Source organism: Chrysochloris asiatica, unplaced genomic scaffold, assembly GCF_000296735.1.
Source record: "Chrysochloris asiatica unplaced genomic scaffold, ChrAsi1.0 scaffold00023, whole genome shotgun sequence".
Taxonomy (NCBI): Eukaryota; Metazoa; Chordata; class Mammalia; order Afrosoricida; family Chrysochloridae; genus Chrysochloris; species Chrysochloris asiatica.
The window spans coordinates 2,155,555-2,180,207 of record NW_006408541.1 but is presented as its reverse complement, the minus strand read 5'-3'; the positions used below and the strand labels follow the sequence as shown (position 1 = coordinate 2,180,207).

Genomic DNA, 24,653 nt, shown 5'->3' with positions numbered 1-24,653 from the left:
ATTGACTTAGGAAAATGTATGCCAAAAACAAGATCCCAGTTTTGACACAGTTGATGCTGAGCTCTTCCCTCCACACACATCCCCCACTACACATACACACTATTATTTGTCACACCGATTGCTGAGCTGGGTAGGGCCACATCTACAGAGTGCAAATCCACGTCATTAACACAAATCTTACTAGCTCTGACAGCAAGAAATGTGACCAATTAATTTGACAGCAGAATCCAGTCAAGGGGACACAAATCGGGAAGATGGCGGGGAGACCACTTTCCATCGCTCTACCTATGGAACTGTGATACTGATGAGCCCAGCATCGTGCATTCTGACATTTAGAGGTTGGAAGGGTGGACTACATAGATCACTTAGGATGAACCGTCAAATGTCCCAATGAGTCTTAAGTTGTCTCGACCACTTTTCCCAGGATCGTCTGGGTGGCACCAACAGTTAACTGCTGGACTACTAGCCAACAGAAGGGTGAGAAGCTTAAACCCCCCAGAGCTGCCTTGGAAATAAATCCTGGTGACCTGCTTCTGAAAGCTCTATAAAGCACAATTCAACTCTGCACACATGGGGTCAACCTTGAGTTGGAATTGCTTCAAAAGAAACAAGCAACCACACTTATCCCAGCGAAAGCACCTTGGGCTTGACAAGGGCAGGCAACTCCAGGAGTGTGCCACACAACTTCTCATTCCTGTGCTTACCATGTTTGTTCTTCAAAAACTTCAAGCCAGCAGGGATCGTGCAAGAAGCCGGATGTCTGGTCCTGGAAAGATCTAGCATCTTCTTCAGACAAGATGCTAACCCACACTCAGCTCACCTCAACACGCATGGGGCAGGCAGAGCCCCTCCGTCGTCACATGCACACAGCTCTGTCCTCGAGCTTTGTTAACATGTACTCGTTGCTGACAAGCTGACCCCAACTCACAGTGACCCTGTCAGCCTGAGTGGAACTGCCCCATAGGGTTCTCAAGCCTTCATTTTTACAGGGGCTGACTGGCACGTCTTGGAGCAGTTGGTAGGTTTGAACTGACAACCTTCCAGTTAGCCTGGTGCTTAACCACTGCACTACCAGGGCTTCCAGTTGTGATGTGTATTGCCTAGAGTTAAACAGACACTGCAGATGGGGTACATCCAGTAGAAAGAAGAAGGAAAGTACCCAGGCTCTAGTGGGACAAGGAGAAAGCTGGCAAGAGGAGGCAGGTGGGCCAGTGGGGAGGCCACTGCTCCCCAACTTCTGATGTGAGTGTCTCGCTTTCAAACAATAGTTTGAATTTTGCACAGGGCACCCGCATGTCACATGCATCGCGCGTATAGGAAACCATGCACAAGGGGCTGCATGTTTGCCAGGAAACATGCAGTTCGTGAGTTATTTGTGTAAAACTACAGCGAGAGGAAGCCCTTTTGGGGGGGGTGGCGGTGTTTGCAGAAACAAGCTCCCTTGGCTCCGGCTCCTTATCACCCTCACCACCTTCCCTGCAGCTTCGCTTTCTACCCCCAACTCAAGAAGCAGACCCCTCAGAGATGGCTCCGTGAAACTTTTGGAACATGACGACTTGCCGGAGCATTTAATCTCGGGTTTTACCAAGAAACACAGCCCATGCTGCAAACGACCTCCTGACATCACCGGTACTTGTTTTGTGCAATAACAATGGCGCTGTTATCATTATGCCAATTACACCAATGCATTAGCCGACCTCCAGAAGGGAGAGGAGGTAATTGATTCCCGTCACCTCAAGCAGCCCTCCTGGGGACCACAGGGAAATAGCTTAGAATTAGGGCCCCTAATGGATTACCAAATGACCACACACTGACCCACTCCATCAACACCCCTCCTGGAGTCATTGGCAAACAGGACAGATCATTTCATCTCTGATTCAGATTAATTGCCATGTTTTCCTGTTCTGCGGATGACCAAGGGCCACTAGAGAGTCGAATCTGAAGAGTTACCCCAGTTCCACGATGATGTGCAAGTATTCCCCATGGGGACTAAGGTTTGACCTTCTTCTTAGAACCTGACGCAGCCTTGGCTCGCTGTAACACCTTGGCAGCTCTGTCCACTGAACCCTTGATTCCCGACTTGGCCATCCATTGGATGAGGAACATCCGTCTCTCACTCTGCTTGCGGTTCAGGCGTCGAGCGATGGAGATGGGGGTCTCCCCCTTGGCGTCTTTGTCGTTGATGGAAGCGCCAGAGTCCAGCAGAAGACTAATGCAGTCCAGATGGCCCATGGCTGCGGCCACGTGCAGGGCGGTCCTGCCCACAGGTGACTTGGACAGACAGTTGGCACCTGCAAGACAAAGGAGCAAACTGAAAGGGGTCCCCCCTCCTGGCATTGCCACACGCCTCCAAGAAAAGTCTCAGGGGGATGAGGAAATTCTTGGGAGAATTAAAACCTCGCCCCTACCTAGTTTACGGGACACTGAGTTTCCCCCCTCAAGGTTTACGGGACACTGAGTTTCGGTTATGGATGACGGTATCATTTGGGAATGAAGAAGGGTGAAGGTTGAGCAACATGATGAACATGCTTACTGAACTGAACGTGTGAAGACTGTTGACATATCCAATGTTTTGTTACATATCTATTCACTACAATCACAAGGAAAAAAATGCAAACCACCACCCGGTCTGCCTGGCAGCACAGCGGCTAAGCGCTCATCCTTGGAAGCCCTGTGGAGCATTTCTTCCATTCTTCAGGGTCCATAGGAGTGGGAACTGACTCGATGGCAGCAGTATCCCCTGTCTGCACCAACAATAAGGGGGAAAGGCTACCTCACCTGCTATCTGGTCCCTTTACAACAATCGTTGCTAAATGCCCACCTCACTCGTTCTCCGATCCCCTCACTAGCCTCCCACTGTCCTTGGAGTAACATCCCAGGCTCTTCCTAATAGCTCTGGCATCACCCCCTGGCTCCATCCAACCAAGTGCTGCCAAGTCTGTTCTGCTCATAGTGACCCTATAGAGGGTTTCTGAGGAGCAGCTGCGGGACTTGAACCGTCAACCTTGTGGTTATCAGGCCAGTGTTTATCTTACAGCGTCACACCTGGACTCCAGCCTTGTCGACAATATAACTGCTCTCTCTCCTTGCCCCAAGCCCTCTGCCTTCACTATTCCCCTTGTTAGCAACTCTCTCTCTCTCTGTCTCACTGTCTCTCTCTTGCTTCATATTTTCTGGACAAATTCTAACCTTCTTTACAATTCATTCACTTCCTCAGAAAAAAATAGTCCTTAATCCTGGCCTCTGTGAGGAGCTCTCCCAGCCCCCTGTCTCTGCTCCAAGGACCCTCAGCTTCTCCAGAACATCCTGGCCAAGCTCAGCTGTGGAAATATTTGTCATAACTTGTTGGCTGCCCCGTGTACACTCCAGGAGGGCAGAAAACACGGTTGTTTAGATCTTGGTTGTTTTCATCCCCGGCACGTAGCCCGATGCCTAGGGAAGGCAGGCACTCGGAATGACAGACAATGAGCGGCTGGCTGGCTCACGGCCACAACGCACTTGGATTGAATTTCTCACCGCTGGCTGCAGGTGGACAGTCCAATGACAGCTGTCCGATTCGGACTTGTTGAATTGAATCAAATTCTGGGTAACAAATATCATGACACAGAAAACAAGGCAATTCAATTAAATCCAGCTGACATTTCGGGAGGCAGTTTTTATGAGCTATGGCTGGTGGGTGAGGTAAAACTTTTAAAATAGGGTCTCATAACACCGACGTCAGCTGTGGCACCTCAGTGCAGCAAGCTGTCTGCAGAGGATAGGAAAGTTTGTAAGGCTGGCTATAATTTTTTAACGGGTGCTTTCAAAGACGTCACTGTTGTATCAAGGTAAAGATGACTTTTTATGAGCTTAAAGGACTACGAAGCTGTGGAAAGCCAATATTTCATCTTCCAACAAGCGAAGAACAGAACGGCGTGGGAGGAAGGAAAAGAAAGGAGAAAGTTGGAGTAACCTTTAACCAGGGCCCAGCTCAATGCACCTCCTCATACATCTTCTGCCCGAGAGCTTTCCCACCTTGGTTGGTGGAAAACTGAGGCTGAGTCAAGAACACACACAGATGGAAAAGGAGGGGGTCTAACTGGGAGGTGAGTTGATAATGGGAGACCATTGGGTAAGGTCACCTAAACCCCAAATAAATGGCCAAACACCAAGTATGACATTTTCCCTCTTTCCAACAAAGCAGGTGGGTGGGCAGTCTACAAATATTGGCTATTGCTCTTGGTCTACACCTCAATCGGTGGGCATTCTTCTTCCCAACACATACTACATCAAGGGGAGATGAAGTGCCCACCCACTCACTGCTCACTGCCGTTGACTAGAGTCCAGCTCATAGTGACCCAACAGGTCAGAATGGAACTGCCCCCGAAGGCGTTCCAAGACTGACATCTTTATGGGAGCAGACGGCCACATCGTTCTCCCCCAGAGCAGCTGGTGGGTTTGAACCACCAACCTTTCACTTAGAAGTCCAATGTTTAACCTACGGCATCATCAGGGCTACAGCTGATGACATGCACTCTCGTGGGATTTCTTATGCTAAGCTCCTTCATTTAGAGACAATGTCGTTGAAGGGTCTGCTTCTTCAAAGAGAAAGAGATATTTGCCCGTTAGGGGAGGAGACATCACAAGAGGGTTTGGAGAGGATTCTTCCAGAGGGAAATCATGAACTGTATAGGGGAAGGATACTGTATAGGGGAAGCCAGCCTGCCAATCACTCACAGAGCAATACCAGCTTGAGGCAAATACCTGCAGGACCATTGCAGTTCCTCACCTCCAGGTGGCGCTAGAAATAGCACAAGCCACAAAGGAGTATTTGCAGCAGTATGTTGGATGGGAAAGACTCCAGACACCATTTTGGCTGCCTTATTGTCCTGAAAGTTCCATCTCTCTGCAGCAGAAAGAATCGCATTGAGACTCAAAAAGAGGGGATACAGTGTCGTCTACTTGGCATGTCCTAAGGACTGTACCCAAATCAGAAATTCCCAGTGGAGACCAAGATTGGTGACAGACAAGAAGTAGAGGCAGAAAGACAGACTGACCACTGTTGAAGAGACCAGTGATAAATCACTCCCTCCTCCCTGTCCCCAGCAGACACCAATCTTTGAATATGCAAAGCTATGAGAATTACCATGTTCTAGAAGGTACTGTACAGCATCGGAGTGACCTCTGTGTGATGTAATATACAATGCCACGAAGGCTCTCTGAGATGCCCAGTTCTGCCACTTCTTGCCTTTGAAATGCTCTGAATTTGCAGTTCGGTAGAAAGAATCTTCAGTGATACCTAGACTTGAGAGCTGGCAAAGAGAAATGGGTAACCACACAGTGAGGTCAAATTCCTCTCAACAAGAACAGAAACATTTTTCTAGATGAATGACTGGACCTTCTTGGGGGAAGGTTCATTTGAATATCAAATCAAGACCCTCTATGGAAACAAATGGAGTCCTGGTGCGGTGTTGTAGGATAAGCACTGAACCACAAGACCGGTTTGAACCACAAGGACGATGGTTCAAACTCACCAAGCCCTATAAAGGAAACCCTACTCAGGTTCGCTATGAGTCAGAAATAACTCGAGTCGGTTCCGACCCATAGCGACCCTGTACAGAGTTTCCGAGGGTGTAAATATTTATGGGAGTAGAAAGCCTCATCTTTCTCCCGTGGAGCGGCTGGTAGTTTCGAACCGCTGACCTTAAGGTTCGCAGCCCAATTCGTAACCACTACGCTATTGTTTAGGAAATACTCATTTACCACCCATCGGGCTCAAGAGCAGGAAATTCTTCGTTAATGTTTTGAAGACAGAAAGTCGGTTTTCTGAGTGTCCAGAGGACAGTGGCTGTGGGCATCAAGGAAGACATCAGCCTGTCCAGAGGGGAACAACATTCTTTGGAGGCTTCTGATCTATCCCTATGCCTATTGTCTTGGTTACTTTTGGAACACCCTGAACTCCACTCACAGATGAATAAGAGCCCATAATCTAGTCATCTTTGGGCAAGGGAGGAAGATGATGGGCTGTATCAAGGAGGCAACTTTGTGCCAGATGCTGGGATCCGGTATAGAGGCAGCAGGATGAGGAGAACGTAAGAGTGGGTCAGACAAGGGTGATGTAATTCTGACCGCTGTCCAGAATGGAATCAACTCCTAGGAGGAGAACTCTTCAAACCCAAACCCACTCCATCAAGTCAACTCTGATTTATAGCGACCCTGTACAAGGTTTCCAGGATTGCCAGGCTCCTTTGGAGCAGCTGGTGGGTGTAGCAGTCCAGTGCTTATCCTTCAGTGCCACTAGGACCCCTTAGGAGAAGACAGGAAGAGTGAAAAGAAGAGACAAGAGGGAGAGAGTCTGGAAACAGCTGAAATGGGACCCACACTTCCTTCCAGGGCTTGATACATTCAAAAGGGGGGTGACTGAAATCCCAGCCCTCCCTCCCCCATCATCCACCCATCATTTTCAGACCTATTATCCCCAATATCCCTCCCGACTCCACCTACCCTGATCACTTTCCAACCAAAAAGAGACTCTGCAACCTCATAGATTTTCCCCTGAACCTTTTCCAAAAGAACATCCACCTGCCTGCCACCTCTTATTGGAGTGAGTCATCCTCACCATTGGGTAAGTAACTGTATTTCCTACACCGCCACCACCACAGGTCCTCACTTCTGCCCTGAGCCTCGCTGAGAACAGAGCGCATGGCCAGACAGGGCACCTCTAGCTAGCTGGAGTCCCATCTTTGCCCCATTCCAGCTCCACACAAAGCCCAGTCTGGGGTCATGGATTTCCAAGTTATTTGCGTGTGTGGTTTTTCACTGAGAGTTACTTCGGGTTTTCAACGTCATGAAAACATACACATAACAGCAAATGCACTTGCTGGATTCCTCTGGGGGTGGGTTATAAATCATAAATAAGTCAACGCAGTTAGGCCACAAAGTGACAGTGAATGGAAACACTCGATATAGGATTTGATCATTATGACGTGAGTCCTTGTTATCTTTTGTCTGTACTCTGAAACTTTTATTTGTTCAGATGTTTACATTAAAAACAAAGTGACGTTTCCTCCCCCACGATTTACAGTTATTTCGTAAAGTACCAGGATAATACCCATTCAAAGAAACATAAAAACACCTTACTGAGGTCCCCTTCCACAGACGCCAAAACCAGTTCCGTCCATCCATCATAATGCCAGATACATAACGAAATAATTCCACCAGGAACAACATCATGGAACTTTAATGTGGCATCATCCATCAAAATTCCTATGGGGAATAATTTTTTCTTTAAAAAATTTTTTTTAAAAAGGTGGGTATTAAAGATAAACTATTACATTGGTTAAGAGATTATCTGACCTTGGCAACGGAGATCATTTTGGAACTGCAAACACTGAAGATTCTGCACAAGTCTGTTTCTTGTTGTTAATACTTTTTAGAAAATTAATTTGGCTCAGCTCAAATAGCCAAACAACAACCACAATGACGCAATAATGGCAATGATTTATAAAATTCTGTAATTATAACTTGTCCTATTTGAAAAAACACATGAGCCTGTAAAGTCATTTTATGAGGCAAATTCTGCAAATAGAACTACTTAAAGTTGAAGTAACTATATATTATAGATACTATATTGTTATACACGTTATAGATATTGAACTACGGTACTAACTCTGGATAATGTTGTTGTAGCTGAGTAGAAAAAATAGCAGTTCCAAAAATGTGTTGGCTCTTTCAAACCGTAGCCTATGATTGGATTTCTCAACTTTGGCACTGTTGGCATTTGGAAATGGGTAATTCTTTGTTTGGGGAGAGGGGGTGGAATGGTCCGTCCTGTGCGCGGTATGCTATTTAACAGCATCCCTGGTCTCTACGTAATAGATGCCAATTTTATCCCTTCCTCAGTCACAACGACAAAATATGCCTCCAGGCATTGACAAACCCACCCCGTTGAGAACCTATGTCAATGTAAGAGGTTGGTCTTCAGCATCGTTTGAACTCCTTTGGCTACGGCACCACCTTCTCGCAAGAACATTGGACCTACTCACTCGTTATACATTCACACCTCTCTGTGGAAGATGGTTAGAATCAGTGGAAGGGAATTACAGAACATTCTAAGAACATGAAGTTGTATTGGGTTCACCTTTGTAAATCTACACTCATACACGTTTTCTTACACGGCCTCCTATAATCTCAATGAACTCTAACAGTATAATTTGCATTTTTTCATAAGCAACCCCACCAGGTTGGGTAATCCCATATCCAAGTGAATGGAATGTATAAATGCCTGGGCTTCACAAGTGGACCGACGCTCTGTGCGTAATTGTGCTCAGTACTTTGACGCCTGCTCTGGCTATTTCAGTGCTACCTACTACTTTAACGACATTTTTTTAACTCTCATGACAACCCTATTTTTGTTGTTAAGTGTCATGGAGGCAACCCTGTATAGGGTTTCCGAAGAGCGGCTGGTGGGTTTGAACCATCGACCTTATGGTTAGCAGGCCGGTACCGATCCCACCGCACCACACCAGGACTCTCCTAACACCACTAAGAGTTAGGTTTGTCTCTGTGTTTACTGATGAGTGGGACTCCCGTGGCTAGGAAACAGCTCTCACAGCTACTAAACTAGAAATGCACACAGACCTGCTTCCCTCCAGCACCAATCTCTACCTGCTTAGCTTTCAGTTGGTACCAATGTGCTACCAGAGCTCACGAAGGTGGGTACAGACTGGAAATACCCAATACCAAACCCATGCCAGAGAGTCAGTTCCAACTCATAACCACCAGAAGACAGAGCAGAACAGCCCCCACAGGGTTTCAAGGCTGACGACTTTCCATCGGTCTTGTGCAGAGCAGCAGGTGGAACCGAACAGCTGACCTTTTGGTTAGCAGTGGAGTACTTAGCGATTGTGTTACCAGAGCTTCTTAGATAGGGAATGCTGGTTAACAAACCTGTTCATTAGGGTCCTGTGGTTCTAACATGAAGGATAATCAGTAATTAGTCTGAGACATCACTCCCTTGACCACTTGGAAAATATCGAGTAAAGCTGTGCTTTGCCAAGAAAAACAAGACTGCAATCCACACATGCTGAACAGCTTTACAGCATCAGAGTATATTTTCTTTGCACAGGTAGGTAGCAATTGCCTTAGGCTTAAACAAATACTAATTATCACCAGCTAAATAAATTGTTGGCGTTGACAATAGATGTGTACGTTTGACCTTAGTCCACGAATCTGCTAACCCCCTTTAGATTTATCTTTCTCAAGGTTTTCGCACACATTATCTCATTTGGTGCTCTCGGCAACCTTGGGGTGGGGAGGGGAGCTAGAAGAGACACGAGCTGATAATTTAGAGGCAGAACCCTAAATAAACTTCTCACAGAGTAGCAATATCCTCTCTTGCTTGTGCTCCACAGTAGGAATTACAACAGCAGAGAGAGCCATGCTTCTGCATTTGCTAAAGTGATAGGATTGTGACATCAATGCAAAGTCATCCCATCTCCTTCACTCCATCTTAGTTTTCTAGAATTTACTGTTCAGCAGAGCTCATTGTGTAAATAAATTAACAGAAGGGATACCAGTTCACACATAATTTTCAAATTACTTGTTTAGGAACTCTCACTAAGTTCTTCAATAATTCACTTTGTTTTTTTTTTTCTTTTTCACAAACAAAACGTGTTAAATACAGACTAGGCTCAATATACACACTATTTTTCACATGAAGCCTCAGAAATGCCTAAACGCATCCTTCAAACATTCATATAGGGAAAGAAATAGATCATTAAAAATACTTAGCCTATGTCAAGGAGAACAAGGGAAGGCATTTTGGTCTCCAGCATGTATGTTTGTGTTGTTCCTTAAGGCATTTCTATCTACCGGGGGAATTGGGACAGAGTGTCTCTCCCAAGGCTCAGCTCTGTGTCCAGGAAACTGAGCCTCAGAAGGGCAGCTGTGGAGACAGGCAGTTTTCAGATCTCTGTCTGTCTCCATCGCTTCCCAACTCCTGCAGTAACCACTGCAGCTTCTCTGCAGTATCGGCCGTTCATGTTCTCTGTGCAGCAGCCCAGAGATCTGTTTGTATCTTCGTTTTCAAAGTATGTTGCATTGATTTCCACCGGGTGGGGAGATGATAGGGATCAAGGGTTTGATGGTGTTCCCATATCCTAAATATTGTAGGGAGTGGGGACAGGGACAACCACGGTCCTCAGGTTAGGAAAGGCGATTGAGGGAGAGATGGACTACTGGGTCCTTGACCTCCACTGGCCAACTACCACGTGGGATTTGTCTGGACAGGGGAGTTCTGGGGTCCTGACTTGGTCACGAGGAGCCGCTGGGTGCTGGGTTCTGATTCCGGCTGGGTTAGCTTTTAGCTCCTGATATGGACAAGAACACAGCTGGGGACTTGGGGTTCTGATACCGACTGGGTTGGTGCCAGCATTTGAGGTTCAGACATGGATAGGGCTGGCTTTGAGATTTGGGGTCCTGATGAGAGCAGAGTTTGCTCCGGATTTGGGGTTCTGATGAAGCAAGGTTTGCTTTGGGTTTGGAGGGTACTGGCTTGGAAGGATCTGTTCTGGGATTTGGAGTCCGTTTATGGGAAGGGCTTGTTTGGGGGCTTGGGGTTCTGATGTAAACCTAATCAGTGTGGCAATTTGGGGGCAAGAGTAGGGTGTTTGCCCTGGGATACGGGGGTCCAAATGGTGAAAGCGTTTGAGACTTGTGGTCCTGATGTAGGCAGACTTTAATCTGGAATTTGGGGTTCCGATGTGGATAAGGTTAGCTAAAGGATTTGGGTTTCAAAATAAGCAGTTTGCTTTGAATTTGGGGGTCTGCATGTAGGCAAGTCTTGTTTGGAACCTTGGTTTCCTCACATGGACACAATTGGCTTTAACTTTTGGGGTGCTATAGACGATGTGGGGACATGGGATTCAGACAGCAGTAGGTTCAACTTGAGTTTTGGGGTCATGATGCGGGCAAGGTTTGTGTCATGTTTTGGAGTCATTAGGAGGGTCCTTTGCTCTGAGGTTGGGGTCCTGGAGTAGTCATGATAAGTCTGGAAAACTGGCTTTTCGATGTGAGCAGTTTGCGTTGAGTTGGGGTCCAGATGTGGGCAGGGTTCATTTCAGATGTTGTTGACATCTTCACATGGATAGAGATGGCTAATGGGGTTCCGATGCTCAAACAGTTAGCTAGGAGACTGGGGACTCAGAATTGGGGTAGAGTTAGTTCTGGGAGTTCTGTTTCAGTTGCAGCCAGGGTAGCTTGGGGGTTGAGGTCTCAACATAGACAGGGTTTACTTAAGACATCAGGGGTCCTGAGGCGAACTCTTTTGTGGACACAGCTGTGGAGGATTTGGGGGTTTTGATATTCATATGGTTAGCCTGAGGATTTGGGATCCACATTTGGCCAAGTCTGTTCTTGGTTTGGGGGTGGACAGGATTTAAGCATTGGCATTCTTCTATGGACAAGTTTGTTGAAGGATTTGGGGTTCAGAGGGGTCATGGTCTGCCTGAGGTTCAGTCTGGGGCAGGTATGTTGTGGGTTTTGAGTACTGAAGTGGGCAGAGTTTCAGACTTTGGCGTCCTTGTTTGGATAAAGGTACTGAAATATTTGGGGTTCAGAGGAAGTCTTGGAAAGTGTGGAGATTTTGGGCTCAGTCTGGGGCAGGTATGTTGTGAGTTTTGGGGTACTGAGGTGGACAGAGTTTGTTTCAGACCTTGGTGTCCTTGTGTGTACAAAGGTGCTCACGAATTTAGATAGGGTTCAGGAAGCCATGGACAGTGTGGAGATTTGGGGTTCAGTCTGGGGCAGGTATGTTGTGAGTTTTGGGGTACTGAGGTGGGCAGAGTTTGTTTCAGACATTGGCATCCTTGTGTGGACAAAGGTGCATGAGGACTTAACGTCCCCAGAGTCATGGTCAGTGTGGAGATTTTGGGTTCAGTCTGAGGCAAGTATGTTGTAGGTTTGGGGGTCCCAAGGGCAGAGTTTGTCTCAGGCTTCGGCATACTTGTGTGGAAATGGTTGACTGGGGGATTTGGGGTTGTGATGTTCAATGTTCATTTTAGGGATGTGGGTGGGGTACTTATGGGTGGGAAAGTTTGCCCTGTTTGGGGGATCCTGCTAAGAACAAGTTTTTTTCTGGGTGTGGCAGTCCAATGTGGACACTGTGGGCTTTGGGACTTGGGGTCTTTATGAAGACACGGGGAGCCTGGGATCTGGGATTCAGGGTCCTGCTGCAGTGGGGTTGGCTCTGGGATTTGGGTAACAGGTTTGCTGTAGACAGCTACCTTGGGTCCTGGTCCTAGCAGGGTTTAGTTTGTGGATTAGGACCATGTAATATGAATGGTGCTTGTGAGGAAGTATGACATTGCTGCGTGACCAGGGGACCCGGGGTTTTGAGAGGAAAAGGACACTTGTTCTCAGAACTGAGTCCTGCCTGACTGGAACTGGGGTCCTCATGTAGGCAGACTTCCCCTTGGGACCTGGGCCTGGGACAAGGGCTGGGCGGGAGAAGGGCAGTGAGGCCACCTTGGTCCAGGTACTGGAGCCGCTGGAGGTTGAAGGGGATGCCGACCATGAGATCCAGCTCCTCCTTGAGCTCCCGCACGGTCATGTCGCTGCGGCAGTTGGTCACACGGAACATCTCCCCGGTCTCCTCCAGCCGAACCCGCATGGCAAAGGCGTCGGGGGCCCGGTTGGGCGACAGGCTCCCGGGCCGCGGGGTACGGGCCAGGTGCGGGCTCCAGTTTTGCACCCGGGCCAGAAGCGGCGTGGGCCTGGGCTGCAGGCCGCCGGCACCCGCGCCGCGCCCCGTCAACCTGGTCCCCGCCGCCTGCGCCTTGCCGCCGCCCGCGCCCTCCCTCGCCCGCCGCATGGCCGCCGCGCCCCCAGCCCCAGCGAGAGGGGCGCGCGTCATCTCCGCCCCGCCGGAGGGCCCCCGCTCCCTGGAGGACAGACCCCTAATGACACTTCGGAATTAGGGCGCAGCCTCACGTGGACAAGGGGCCGGCGCTGAATAATGGAGGGCGCGGGTGCGTCACAAAGCCGCCAGGAGCTTTATTCAGAAGCAGAAAGACCGTGGCTGGAACGCAAGGCCCCGCTCCGGAGACCCGGCCCCGGCCCAGCATAGCGCCCCCAACTCATGGCCGCTTCCTAGCTGCTGCGAAGGATAGTTCCTTGAGCTGGGAAAATACAGGAATCCTTGTTGCTCCGAGGATAATGTTACCTTTTCTCCCAAGTTTAAAATAGTCTGTGCATAATTCGGACCAAACCACCTAAAATGCCGTGCATTGTCTACAGAGTTGTAAAGTGCAATCTTTAGTCACGCTTAAAAATCGTATTTCTAGCGTGAATGAAAAAACATTGCAGGAAATCACACCTGGCTTCAACAGTTAGGCAGCAGCTACAGCGGTGAGATTCATCTTCTTGTCAAAGTGGGAAACTATCAAAATCCATCACGTTTAAACATGCTTTTGAACGTTTGGAGTGCGGAAAGTGCTGATGAAAACCCGGAACGCTGGGGGTAATGTCCATTCGGCGACTTGACCGCAGAGAAACTTCATCCGGACTTTCCCTTTTTTCCAACCAGAGGAAAACAGCCTTCAAGTACAACCTACACGGCTGGTTAAACAGCACACACAAAACCAGTACCAATGAGTGATTAAAATCTACATTACAAAAGATAAACTGATGGAGAGAGGTGGGATCTTAGAAAAATCTCAATTGTTACAAAAAAGAAAAAAACAGACGCTGTAAAAAAGTTTTTGCAGAGAAATCACATTCCTAAAAAAACATCTTTACATTGGATAAGTATTCATATTAAGTTAGTGAGAAATGCTAGTGTATACACTGGAATTAGGTAGGGGTGATTTACCACAGTGGTGTTTTTGGCCTACAATCTCCCCCAGGTATTTAGTATGCAGATTCAACACATGACAACACAAACTAAAGCTAATCCTTTTCCTTAATGGAAACTTATGTTCTGCACAGAACACAAGATTCCAGTTGAATGATTCTACTTGCTGAGAAATAACCAGATTGTAACAACATAACAATCTTAATTTTCAGGCAATGAAAAAAAAATTTTAATGGCTTGTTATCAAAGCAAAACATTTCCACTGATTTTACTTTAGGCAAGTATTGAACACCAGTTAGACAGTTTTTATTTTTAAAAATAGATAGCTTCCAATTTATTAAGTCTCTTTGCCCCAATGCAACCCTGGGTTACAACAGGAAATTCTCAACACATGGGCCATACTTTCTTTGGTAGCATATAGGTTCCTTCCTTTCTTTTTAAAGAAGTCAGGTCAATGGAATTTGGGGTGGTGGGTGGGGAGAAAACATCCTAATTGCCAGGAAGTTCACTATATGGCTTCAGAAATATTATAAAAGCAGTAAGTAAATAAGACCGGGGGGATTGCTTCCACGTGTTTTGCAGCTCGTTTTTAAACCCCAAATGGACTTTCCTCTTTCCTTCTATTCTGTCTGCCTTTGAAAACATAAAAATAGAAGCCAGAAAACGAATGTGTGCATCCATGTATACAGAAATTAGCCAAATGGTTATAGAACCTTGCTGTATTAATGAAAAACCTGTTTAAAGTCTAGAGCATCTTCCTCTTAGTCGTAATTTTTTTAAAGTATAAAATGTTAAGTTCTGTGTATTTAAGATAATTTTAAGAGTACCATATGGCAAAACCCCCAAAACCAGTGGTGTTTGTGGGACAAGTTATTAAGGGGCCGAGGAGAACGGAGTATGGTTTCTAACGTTTGTGAAGATTCTGAAGCGTGACAACGTAAAGTCTGTTTTTGGCCATTTCAATGTATCAAGTTACCTTGTATGTATGCGAGAGGGCTTCAAAAAGTTTGTGGGAAAATTCCATTATCTTCTAACTCTATTTTCCCATGAAATTTTAAAGCACCGTCATATGATCCTTTACCAATATAGAAGTGAAAACCCTTTCGGGATTAAGTCTCAATCAAGAGCCGATACATAGATTTGTGGACGGACCCCATGCCTGTGAGGAGTGGAGTGGGTGAGTGAGTGCTTGAAGGGAAAGTTCCAGGAACCTTTCTAATTACAGTCCATACGATATGAGAAAGACAGCCATAAATCGTGCTCTAGTCGATTTTTTTTTTTTTAAATAACACATTTTTCAAAATAAACAATTTGGGCTATATTTGCAGCAAACTCAAAGTGGAGCATAAATTTAAACGATGTATTTGTTCTGTTCACTGATAGGAGGGATAATATTACATTAATATATTTTCTTCCTGTCAAGAGCTATTGACATATGTACAGTTTTTAGGCAGAGATAAAATATAACACCATAAATCATATTTTACAGGGAGGCATCAGGGAAGCCAAATATGCAAGTCTATGAAAGACTTTTATAAAGCTTAGAAGAAACTACTTTATTGGGACGAGGGCTTTAAATAAACTAGTCTTTCACAGAGGAAAGCAGCCACTGGCAGGTCATCTGATGACACTGTGGTTCCCACACCCTGATCCTTTCCTTAGACTAGGGCTGATCAGACTTGCAGGAAAGGGGAGCCCAGAGCAGGTGCCGTTGTCCAGGGTCGAACCCTGGGGCCACAATGGGAAGACAAGGGGTCATTGGAGTGCATGTTCAGAAAGTGTAAGAAATCTGTCCTCTCTCAGCAGGGACAGTACAATTTTTAGTTCCCCTTCAAGTTATAAGAAGCCCTGTGGGCCAAGCACGAAATGACCAGACTGCACGTGATCACAGCGGAGTTAGTTCTGTTTCTCTAACATGGTGGTGTCTAGAATATTCTGCCGCTTTGGTTCGAGGGTGGCAAAAAAGGAAACATCTTGGTCCCGGTCTGACTGCAACACTAAGACAGTCTCTTGCACGACTTCAAGATGAGGGTTACCGGCATTTCTAAAATACGCTGGAGAGAAAACAGCAGTTTGAATTACATGTATCATAAACTGTGTTCCAAAATTCTCTTGTTTCTTTTGTGTTTTGTTGGGTTGTTGTTTTTTTTTTAAGTCCCATCTCAGGGCCATAAATCCTTTTCCATAGAATTATGTACCCGAGTCCCCCTGAAATGATAATGAAAGAGAATTTCTTAAATTTTAAAGATGGAATCCCAAAACAGAATTATGCATCTTTTAAAAATTATAGTAACTTAAAAAAAATTAACATCCGTTTTTCCTCCTCTTATACACAAGAATTGACAATATGTGGAATATGAGGCGGCTGGCAGGCAATGTAATTTGCAAGACAGGTTTAAGATGTCTTTCTATCTCTGTGGAATAGAAATGACCTAGCCTAGGGAGGCCAATGGTTATTTGAAATCCTACTCAGGTTTAAATGAACTGACGAGGTTGGGCTGTAAATGCCTTCTTACTGACAACAGAAATGATACAGCTTTGAGTTAACACCAGTTAAGGCTGACGTCATCTGATGACGCAGCAGTCAGAACCTCTCCTGGTCTGATGCACTCCACATTTACAAAAGTGCCCTCATTTCTAGAAGGCCAGGCGACATTTTGCGTTTCAGCATATGTTTATTAAAAGTAAATGGAACTACACTCCCTTAAGTCACGCTATAACTAACATATCCACAGTGTGCCTAAAACATAATGCATGAATTGACATAAATACATACATCTTACATACACTATTCACTCAATTTGCCACAATACCCCTCTCAAAAGGACATCTGTTGCCGTTTTAACAACAGATAAAGTTTAAAATGTGTACATTCGGAAAAACAGCCCACATACCCTTTTCCAGTAGTGTCTGCCTCAGGGCTTTGGCTAGCAAAACCCGAACGTTTGGCACAGGATCCGACGCAAGGCTCAGGAGGCTTGGGAGTAAGTGTTCCACGAACTGATCCACAGGGATACACTCTCCATTCACCACCGCCTGGGACAGAAGGAGAGCCACACACAGCACAATTGGCATTCTCAGTAGGGACCGGCATGGTTGTTCTAGGAAACTTTTGTGGTTGGGTACTACTGACTGTGACTCATAGCAAACACCCTGTCACCAAGGAGAGCTGCCCCCCTGAGGTTTCAGGCTGTATGTAATCTTTACAGGAGCACACGGCAGTGTCTGCTGGGTGGGTTCAAACCCCTAACGTTTCAGTTAGCAGTCAGTAGAGCACTTAAATGTGGATGCAATAGGGTTCCTTCTAAAAACTCTGTTGTTATTGTTGTTGTTAAATGCTGTCCAGTCAGTTCTGAATCAGAGCGACCCTGTAGAGGGCTTCTAAGAAGTGGCTGGTGGGTTTGAACTGCCAATCTTGAAGTTCAAACTGACCTTGCAGTCAAGCGCATTATCCTGTAGTGCCAAAGCCTAGGCTTTGTAATTCCGAAGATGTAATTTTAGAATCTGTATGTTTGAGGAGAATGTGTGCGCATTTAAAATCTCCACAAGTGAATTAATTATAACCGTCGTCGTATAATTATTTCCCCAAGCTCTGGGTTCCACAGGCTAGACCAGGGAGGGTAAAGCAGAATCGCTGGAGTCAGACAGCTCTAGGTTCAAGACCTAACTATGTGGCCTTGGTAAGTGAGCTCGCCTTCAGGACCTCAATGTCCCCCACCTGCACAATGGGGATGTATTTTGTGAGGATGGCAAGGCATTTAGCCAAGCACCTGCCACACTATGTTACACATGGCAACAGAGCTCTGTGGGTGGAACTGTCTATCCAGCAGCAACCAGATCCTGGAGCCTAAGGCATTGCCCTGGTGGCCCAGTGGTGCTGTGCTTATTCAGACCGACCCAGCAGCTTTGCAGGACAAAGACCTGGCGATCTGCTCCCTTAAAGATGCCATCCTTGGAAACCCCATGGGGCAGTTGGGCTCCGTCCTATAGGGTCTCTGAGTCAGAACTGACTCGATGGCAAGGAAAAGGGGGAGTGTAGGCCTTGACTTGGTTTTGTCAAGTTGGTTCCACAGCGCTCCCCACTCACCGAGCTTTACCTATCTCCAGTGATTTCGTTCTCACCGCCAACATCAGAGCAGAACGAGCCCCGCTTTACAGGTGAGAACGTTCTAGTCCCACATGGGACACCCAATGGCCTCCCCACAACAAGGCTGACTCCAGGAATGTGGATTCGCAGGGTTTTGGGTCTCTCTGATGAGGGTAATCTGGGCCACAGCGGTGGACACTGTGGTGGGCACCATTCTGGGTAGCTCAGGTATTGTCCCAAGGAAGTCTTGAGACAACACTGTGAAGCAGGTGTGCAGACGGGCAGGCTTTACCGGGCTTCAAAGGCACAGCATTTTCCCCAAACGGAAGGTCTGTGGCAACCCTATGTCAAATAAGTCTTTGGGCACCATTTCTCCAACAGCCCATTGGTCACGTCACATCTCTGTCAGATTCTGGTCACTCTCAGAATGGTTCAGAGTTTCACATGGACGGACAGACGGACTCCTGGGGGGGGCGGGGAGGTGCTGCAGGATCAGCACAGGACTTTGAACCATAAGGTCAGCAGTTCAAGCCCACCAGCTGCTCCTCAGAAACCCTATACAGGGTCGCTATAAGTCAGAACCAACTCGATGGCCCTTAACACCACCACCCAGAACAACAAGTACACACTTAATATACTTCAGTCTAGTGTCAGCATCAGTTTAGGGGCACCAGGAAATGAAAATATGTGTATGATTGGTTTTATTGATGACCCGGAACTGAACCCACACTATCTCAGGTATGCCTGTACCATCAGCTCCCTGACTGCAGGGATGATGGAAAGCAGGGCACAGGGACCACTGTGCCCTGGGTCACACAGGAGGGCCACATGGGGTCACACAGGGTGACAGACACAGGGTCACACAGAGTCACAGTGGATCACACAGGATCACACAGGGTGACAGACACAGGATCACACAGCGTCACAGAGGATCACACAGGATCACACAGGGTGACAGACACAGGATCACACAGCGTCACAGAGGATCACACAGGATCATACAGGGTCACACAGGGTGACAGACACAGGATCACACAGGATCACACAGGATCACACAGGGTGACAGACACAGAATCACACAGAGTCACAGAGGATCACACAGGATCACACAGGGTGACAGACACAGGATCACACAGCGTCACAGAGGATCACACAGGGTCACACAGGGTGACAGACACAGGATCACACAGAGTCACAGAGGATCACACAGGGCCAGACAGGATCACACAGGGCAGGGAAGGGGTGGAGTCAACTTTCAAGCTAGTGGCCTAACACCAGAGTCTGCCTTCTTCCCTTTCAGAATAGTCCCTTATCCCCCAGCCTTCCAGCTACGTGTAAATGACAGTGTGACCCTGAGGAGGCAGATTCCTTTGATGCGATCCTAGCTTTCCGTGTAGAGCCCTTCAATACTATCAGGAGGGACCTGCCTCACATGACTGAAGCTCTCTGGGCTTCACATGTGTCCTGTGACAAGAGCTGGTCTAAAGGTGAGGGCGTGTGCTGTGCCTGGCAGGTGGGGGCTCCGAGGATCAGTGCCATTGTCCCCAGACAGAGTGGGGCCTCGCTTTCTGGAACACAACTACAAAGCACTGGCTGGAAACCCCCACTGCCGCCACCTGGCGCCTTCCCTCCTAACTGAGGGGAGGGGGCTCGTCCATGCCTCTGTATCCACACAAGACTATGGAATGGACATGTGTCCTGGCTGGGTCCCTCTCTCTCTGGTGAACGTGACATCACAGCAGCACATGGTAAATGTACACCCAGGGGCACGCTGACCTGGCAGATAAAGGCGAAAGCTTGCCTTCCAACCCACTTTGGGCAGTGCCGGAACCTTAGGATGAGTTCGTTGATGAACTGTAACCCCAGTGCGCTTTCGCTGTTTGAGTAGAATTTGTGCAGGATTGCCACGGCCTGCCAGAAACACGAGAAGAGTAATATTTAAGCCGCTGCTGTCGACGGGAGGTACGCATACCACTTTGCTTGGAGACTGGGCATTATTATGAACCTTCCACCTTTACAATGAATTTATAAGCATGGGAAAACGTTAATTTTTGTCACAGTAATCACTGGAACACAGAAATGGCCACAGACATATATGCCCACACCTACACAAAACCCTTCGTTAAAATGAAACTCAGGAACTGACATTAGGAAAGTACATAATTAATCTTATGGTTCCAAATTTTACAGCATGGTCCCTTGCATAACTAAACTGACTTTCAGAAGATGTCATTTTTATATAATTTTAATATATACAATCAGCGTAACCTTAGTAAATCAGTGTTTTCAAAGGACAGATTTTTGTCATCCATTATTCAGATGGCATAAGGCCACGTAAAACGGAACCAGCTTCCCTATGCTGGAGGCTTTGCTACTGAACGCTTTTCTATGAAACCAGGCTGGAGAACACATCCAATCAACCCCTGTGCAAAACAGACACCATGTCATTATTTTAAAGGGTTTCATAAAGAGTGATTTATCTACAATTCCCATCACTGAAGTAGACAGCTGAACAAAAAAAGCAATTTTTTCAAACTGATAAACCTCTAATACAGTTCAAAAATGTAAAAACTGGTTTCAAAGGTAAAAGCTACCAAATTAAGCCCAGAAAAAAAAATAATAAAGGAATTAAAATGGAAAGTACGTAACCATTTCTAGTTTCAAAGCCACAAACAGCAAAAATGTCATGAGGCCTTACTAGTTTGAAGGAGATCCAGCGAACTTCAGAAACTTTATCTGCACACAGCTTTAAAGCAATATGCATTAGGTAATCATAAACATCGTTGGGATTGTACAGCTCCAAAATTAGTATCAGCTGTCTGAAAATGAAAATAGAAATCATTCTTTTGGCAAAAACAAAAGATAACAGAACAAAACCGCCGCCACTACAAAACACCCCACTCATTCCTCTTTACTCGCATTTCAGATGAAAACCAGAGCGGGGCTGGCCCTGGAGGACAATGAGGACCAGGGTGGCGTGTCAGTGAGCGAGCACAAGAACAGGAATGCTTCAGGAAATGGGATTGCTGTTAGGGGCCATCGAGTCGGTTCCGACTCAAAGCTTTCCTCTGTATACCACACTACCCCCTCCTACTCCAGCCTCACTGAGTACCACAGTGTTCGAGTCCATTGTTGCAGCCACGGTCTCTGTGCAATGGTCATGCCAAGAAATGAGGAGGAAAGAAATGTTAGTTCTCCTTCACACACACACACACACACACACACACCCCAAAGGAAATAAATTCAACTTCGAAAAGCAGAGGCTGAGAAATTTATGAAGACGGACTTGATATATTTCAATGTTAGGTTATCATCAGGAGAGCACATAAAACTTTTTAGGATCAGATAACGTAAAAATAGCAAGGAGGCTGACGTTCCCAGAGATCGGCTGATCAGAAGGAAGAAGGAGGCCTGATGGGACTTCTTTCCTGGTCCCTTCAGTATTTCCTGAAACTGCACGTTAAATGTTATACTGCAGTTTCCTTGCTCACGGCCCCACTCTGGGGTCTTTTAAACCTCACAAGGTCCCACTCACAAAACTGGAACCATTTGTTCTCAACTCCAAAAGAAAAGAGAAAAGCTAGCATGGTCCACATGGTCCAGCTCCATGGCGTTTGCTACTTTCTAAATAGGGCTGGGGAGAACAGGAGGAAGAGAATACATGGCCCATTTCCACACAGGCAACAAAAGGAAATGAAAAAAGGTATAGGGAGGAAGTTAGAACCAGGAGCCAAGAGTGCCGGTGAATGCTCTCATATCAAAATGCACTGTTTTCAGAAAAAATGATACCAATATCGTGGGCACAGGAACACAGAATGATACCAATATCGTGGGCACAGGAACACAGAATTCATATCAGCATCTTTGGCTTCAATAACCACAGGAGAGATGGGAGATAGGCCACGCTCCAAGGTGAGGCTGGATGGGCCCAGTTCCCAGCCAAGTGCTCCCGCAGGCCGCCACTAGGGGTCGCAGTTTTCAGGCAAACAAAACAAAACAAAACAAAACACCACCACCACCACCCGCGGACCTGTTTTTCTCTGTGCTTCTAGAAGAGCCCTGAGCTGGGAACATGGCATCAGGACTGAAACCTCAATCTCTCAGATTAAAAGCATAATGATTAAAGACCACCATGAGAAAATCTGTTCGTTTTCCCTGGCATGATCCAAATCCCAAATCACATCCCGAAGAACCACCCCAACAAGTCTGATGGATTTTTTTTTTTTTTTGGCGGGGGTGGGATTTCCAGGTGCAGACAGGGAAAATGGACAGAACAGCCCAGCAGCAACCCCAAAGAGCCCTGGACACACCAGAAAGGAGAGCAATCAGATGTCCTCACTCTCTTAGACAGAAGCCATGAGAAAGCAAAAAAATAAAACAAACCCTTTTAACAATCCTTTTTGCTGGCATGAGATGGAATTAAATCACTCCTTCACACCGAAACCAGGTCCAGGTAGGAGCCCCGAAGGGGTCTTTCATGGGATAATTGTCTGACTGAGTTAGACCATACCATAGTGTGGCTTCTGTAGACCCGTCCCCCATCCCTTCCCCCCAACCCAACAGAGGACTGCTCTCAGAACGTTCAGGAAAGCTTTGGCCCAAACGGCTCCGATTAGCAGGAAAACAGTGCAGAGCAGGTGATTCGCCTCTGCCTGAGTGCCCATGAGCTGCTCCCAGAACAGCAGAACCCTTGGGCTGCACAGGAGGGGTTCCCCAGAGACTATGTAAGCTGGAGCTCTGGAATTCAGGTTGTCCCTTAATAAGAACATAATCTCTTTATCTTAAAGAACACTATCACCGCTGGTTTGGAAATCAATTATTAAGGAGGAAAATGACGAATTAAGCACTCTAATTTGCCTTCTCCTGTCCCCAAACAGGTTTTACTTACTCTGCTAGTTCATACCGAAACCTCCAGTTCCTGCTGTTGTCGGTCACTACAAATTCCGGCAGCTGATAGAGATACTCTCTCCTCTTGTCTGCATGAAGCAGCTGTTGACAAACAAGTGTACATAAATAAATAAGCATATGTCCTCCTCTAGGCAAGTCCCTGTGGGTACTGCATTTCTAAAGCACACGGGTCACCGGCAGGGACTCTGCATTCCCCAAGGCCTATCTGTCACCACTCATGGCGGGCGGGCGTGCACGGATGCAGCTATTACCTGAATGCTGCCCATCTTTTCCCTTGGCTGCCACGTGAGCTTTTGTACGTCTAAATGCCCAGAGGACTCTCCCCTTCTTCATTTCCTATCTAAATCAAACTCTCTCCTGTGCCCAGAAATGCTGCTACGTTAAGGGTGAGCCCGAAGCCATCAGGACAGCGCTGGGTGGCATGGGTGTGAGTATTTCGTTTCTCGAGGCCATTTTTAAACCCTTATTTTAAAACTCATCATTCCCTTGAAAGGCAAAAAAACAAACGAACAAACAGAGCAGCAAGAAGAGGAGCTGCATCTTGCAGAAAAAAGGCCTTCATGTGGAATGGAGACTGGCTCTCGGCCGGGGCTCCTCCCGAGTGACCTCTGGGCACTCATGTCTTTTTGCCAGGCCTGTTTTTCCTTTTTCACAGAGTGTGAGGAAGTCTACAAGGGCCTTCAAACACTATGTGGACAAGTGGAGTTAAAAGATAATGGGAAGTTTTCTACGAACTTTCTGAAACCACTTCGTATGTCCAGGATTCTCCTCAGAATTAAAGCTCGGAAGGGCAAGAAGCTTACAGGGAAAGACACAGAATACTCACCCTCTGCTGATCTGGTTTTTAAAATGGGGGGCGGCAATGAGAGATCTGATTTGCTTGTTCCCCTCCTTCCTACCTTAAGAAAATCGTACAGATGCTTAAGGACCCCAATGCGCACTTCATCCAGGTCCTTTAAGAATCCATTAAAAATGGGCACCAAGTCGGCCGCTGTTAGCTGGTCCCCGAGGATCACAGCCAGCTCGTGAATGGAGAAGGCGAGGGTCCGGCGCACTTTCCACTGTCAGTGTGCAGCAGCAGACAAACGGACAGAAAGGTACAGAAACCAAGCTAGGTTAGCATTACTGAGATCGCGCATGGCATTTCTGAAGCTAAACTATGACTGGTAGGTGTTGGCCACATGCAGCTTGATTTCCTGAGAACAATCTGTGCCATGTGAATGCTGGGCAGTGAACCGGGGCCAGCTCTAGCTCCTTCCCAATGACAGGGCCTAGCCCACTTGGGCTTTACCTGCACGTCCGACGCCAACGTTTCGTAGGTGTCCTTTAGGCAATGCCAGTTCTGCCGGCCTAGGGTGAGCGCCACCCCCGGGAGGCTGTACGCACAGTGCTTGGCTATGTCGGTATCCACAGTCTGAGCGCGCGCTGGGTCTGTCATTGACACATACTGGTCCAGCAGGGGCTGAGGAATGATGTCCTGGCCAATGGGAGAGAAAGGAAGACCACCATGCTGACATGAGAGAAGGGCAAACGGGAGGTTCCAGGTGAAAAAAAAAAAAAAAAAATGAAGCCGAGACTTGTAGGGAACAAGAAGGTGTTCTGAGGGCTTTGGACTGGTGAGCTTCTTATCACCCACAGAGGGGGCTGGAGACCAAAGCTAAGGCAATGGCCACCACTTGTTCCCCTTGTAAAATGAGAACATTCGCTATTATAGAGGGAAACATCTCAAAAGCAATGTTTGGCTAGTTTAGTGCGCACAGCCCTTAAGGAGAGAAACAGTCTTCACTTTTCCTAGAACTGCACCAATAACAAGGGACCCAAGACTAC

General features: G+C 47.0%; 2 protein-coding genes across 2 annotated transcripts in view; both read right to left on the bottom strand.

Moving 5' to 3' along the window:
• Positions 1–1,989: 1,989 nt before the first annotated feature.
• Positions 1,990–12,670, bottom strand: ANKRD60 (ankyrin repeat domain 60). Its single transcript, XM_006839309.1, has 4 exons — positions 12,505–12,670; positions 7,115–7,245; positions 5,126–5,291; positions 1,990–2,291 (listed from the first exon to the last, which is right to left on the bottom strand). Exons 1-4 carry the CDS (start codon positions 12,647–12,649, stop codon positions 1,990–1,992), a joined length of 744 nt encoding a protein of 247 aa, XP_006839372.1. The 5' UTR covers positions 12,650–12,670.
• A 3,057-nt stretch (positions 12,671–15,727) lies between these two features.
• Positions 15,728–24,653, bottom strand: part of LOC102829387 (serine/threonine-protein phosphatase 4 regulatory subunit 1-like) — an 80,526-nt gene continuing 71,600 nt past the window's right edge. The window contains exons 15-21 of the mRNA XM_006839308.1: positions 24,118–24,303; positions 23,726–23,887; positions 22,807–22,907; positions 20,617–20,737; positions 19,695–19,829; positions 16,726–16,867; positions 15,728–15,885 (exon numbers count right to left, since the gene is read on the bottom strand). Coding sequence (XP_006839371.1) covers positions 15,728–15,885; positions 16,726–16,867; positions 19,695–19,829; positions 20,617–20,737; positions 22,807–22,907; positions 23,726–23,887; positions 24,118–24,303 — 1,005 coding nt within the window. The remainder of the gene's footprint in view (positions 15,886–16,725; positions 16,868–19,694; positions 19,830–20,616; positions 20,738–22,806; positions 22,908–23,725; positions 23,888–24,117; positions 24,304–24,653) is intronic.

Excerpts from the sequence above, each read along its gene's own strand:
- ANKRD60 (XM_006839309.1), bottom strand. The coding sequence starts at position 12,649 with ATGCGGGTTCGGCTGGAGGAGACCGGGGAGATGTTCCGTGTGACCAAC. Across the intron at positions 7,246-12,504 it reads GCTCCAGTACCTGGACCAAG|GAATTTTGATGGATGATGCC; the intron begins GTGGCCTCACTG and ends TATTCCCCATAG. Across the intron at positions 2,292-5,125 it reads ACAGTACCTTCTAGAACATG|GTGCCAACTGTCTGTCCAAG; the intron begins GTAATTCTCATA and ends TTTGTCTTGCAG.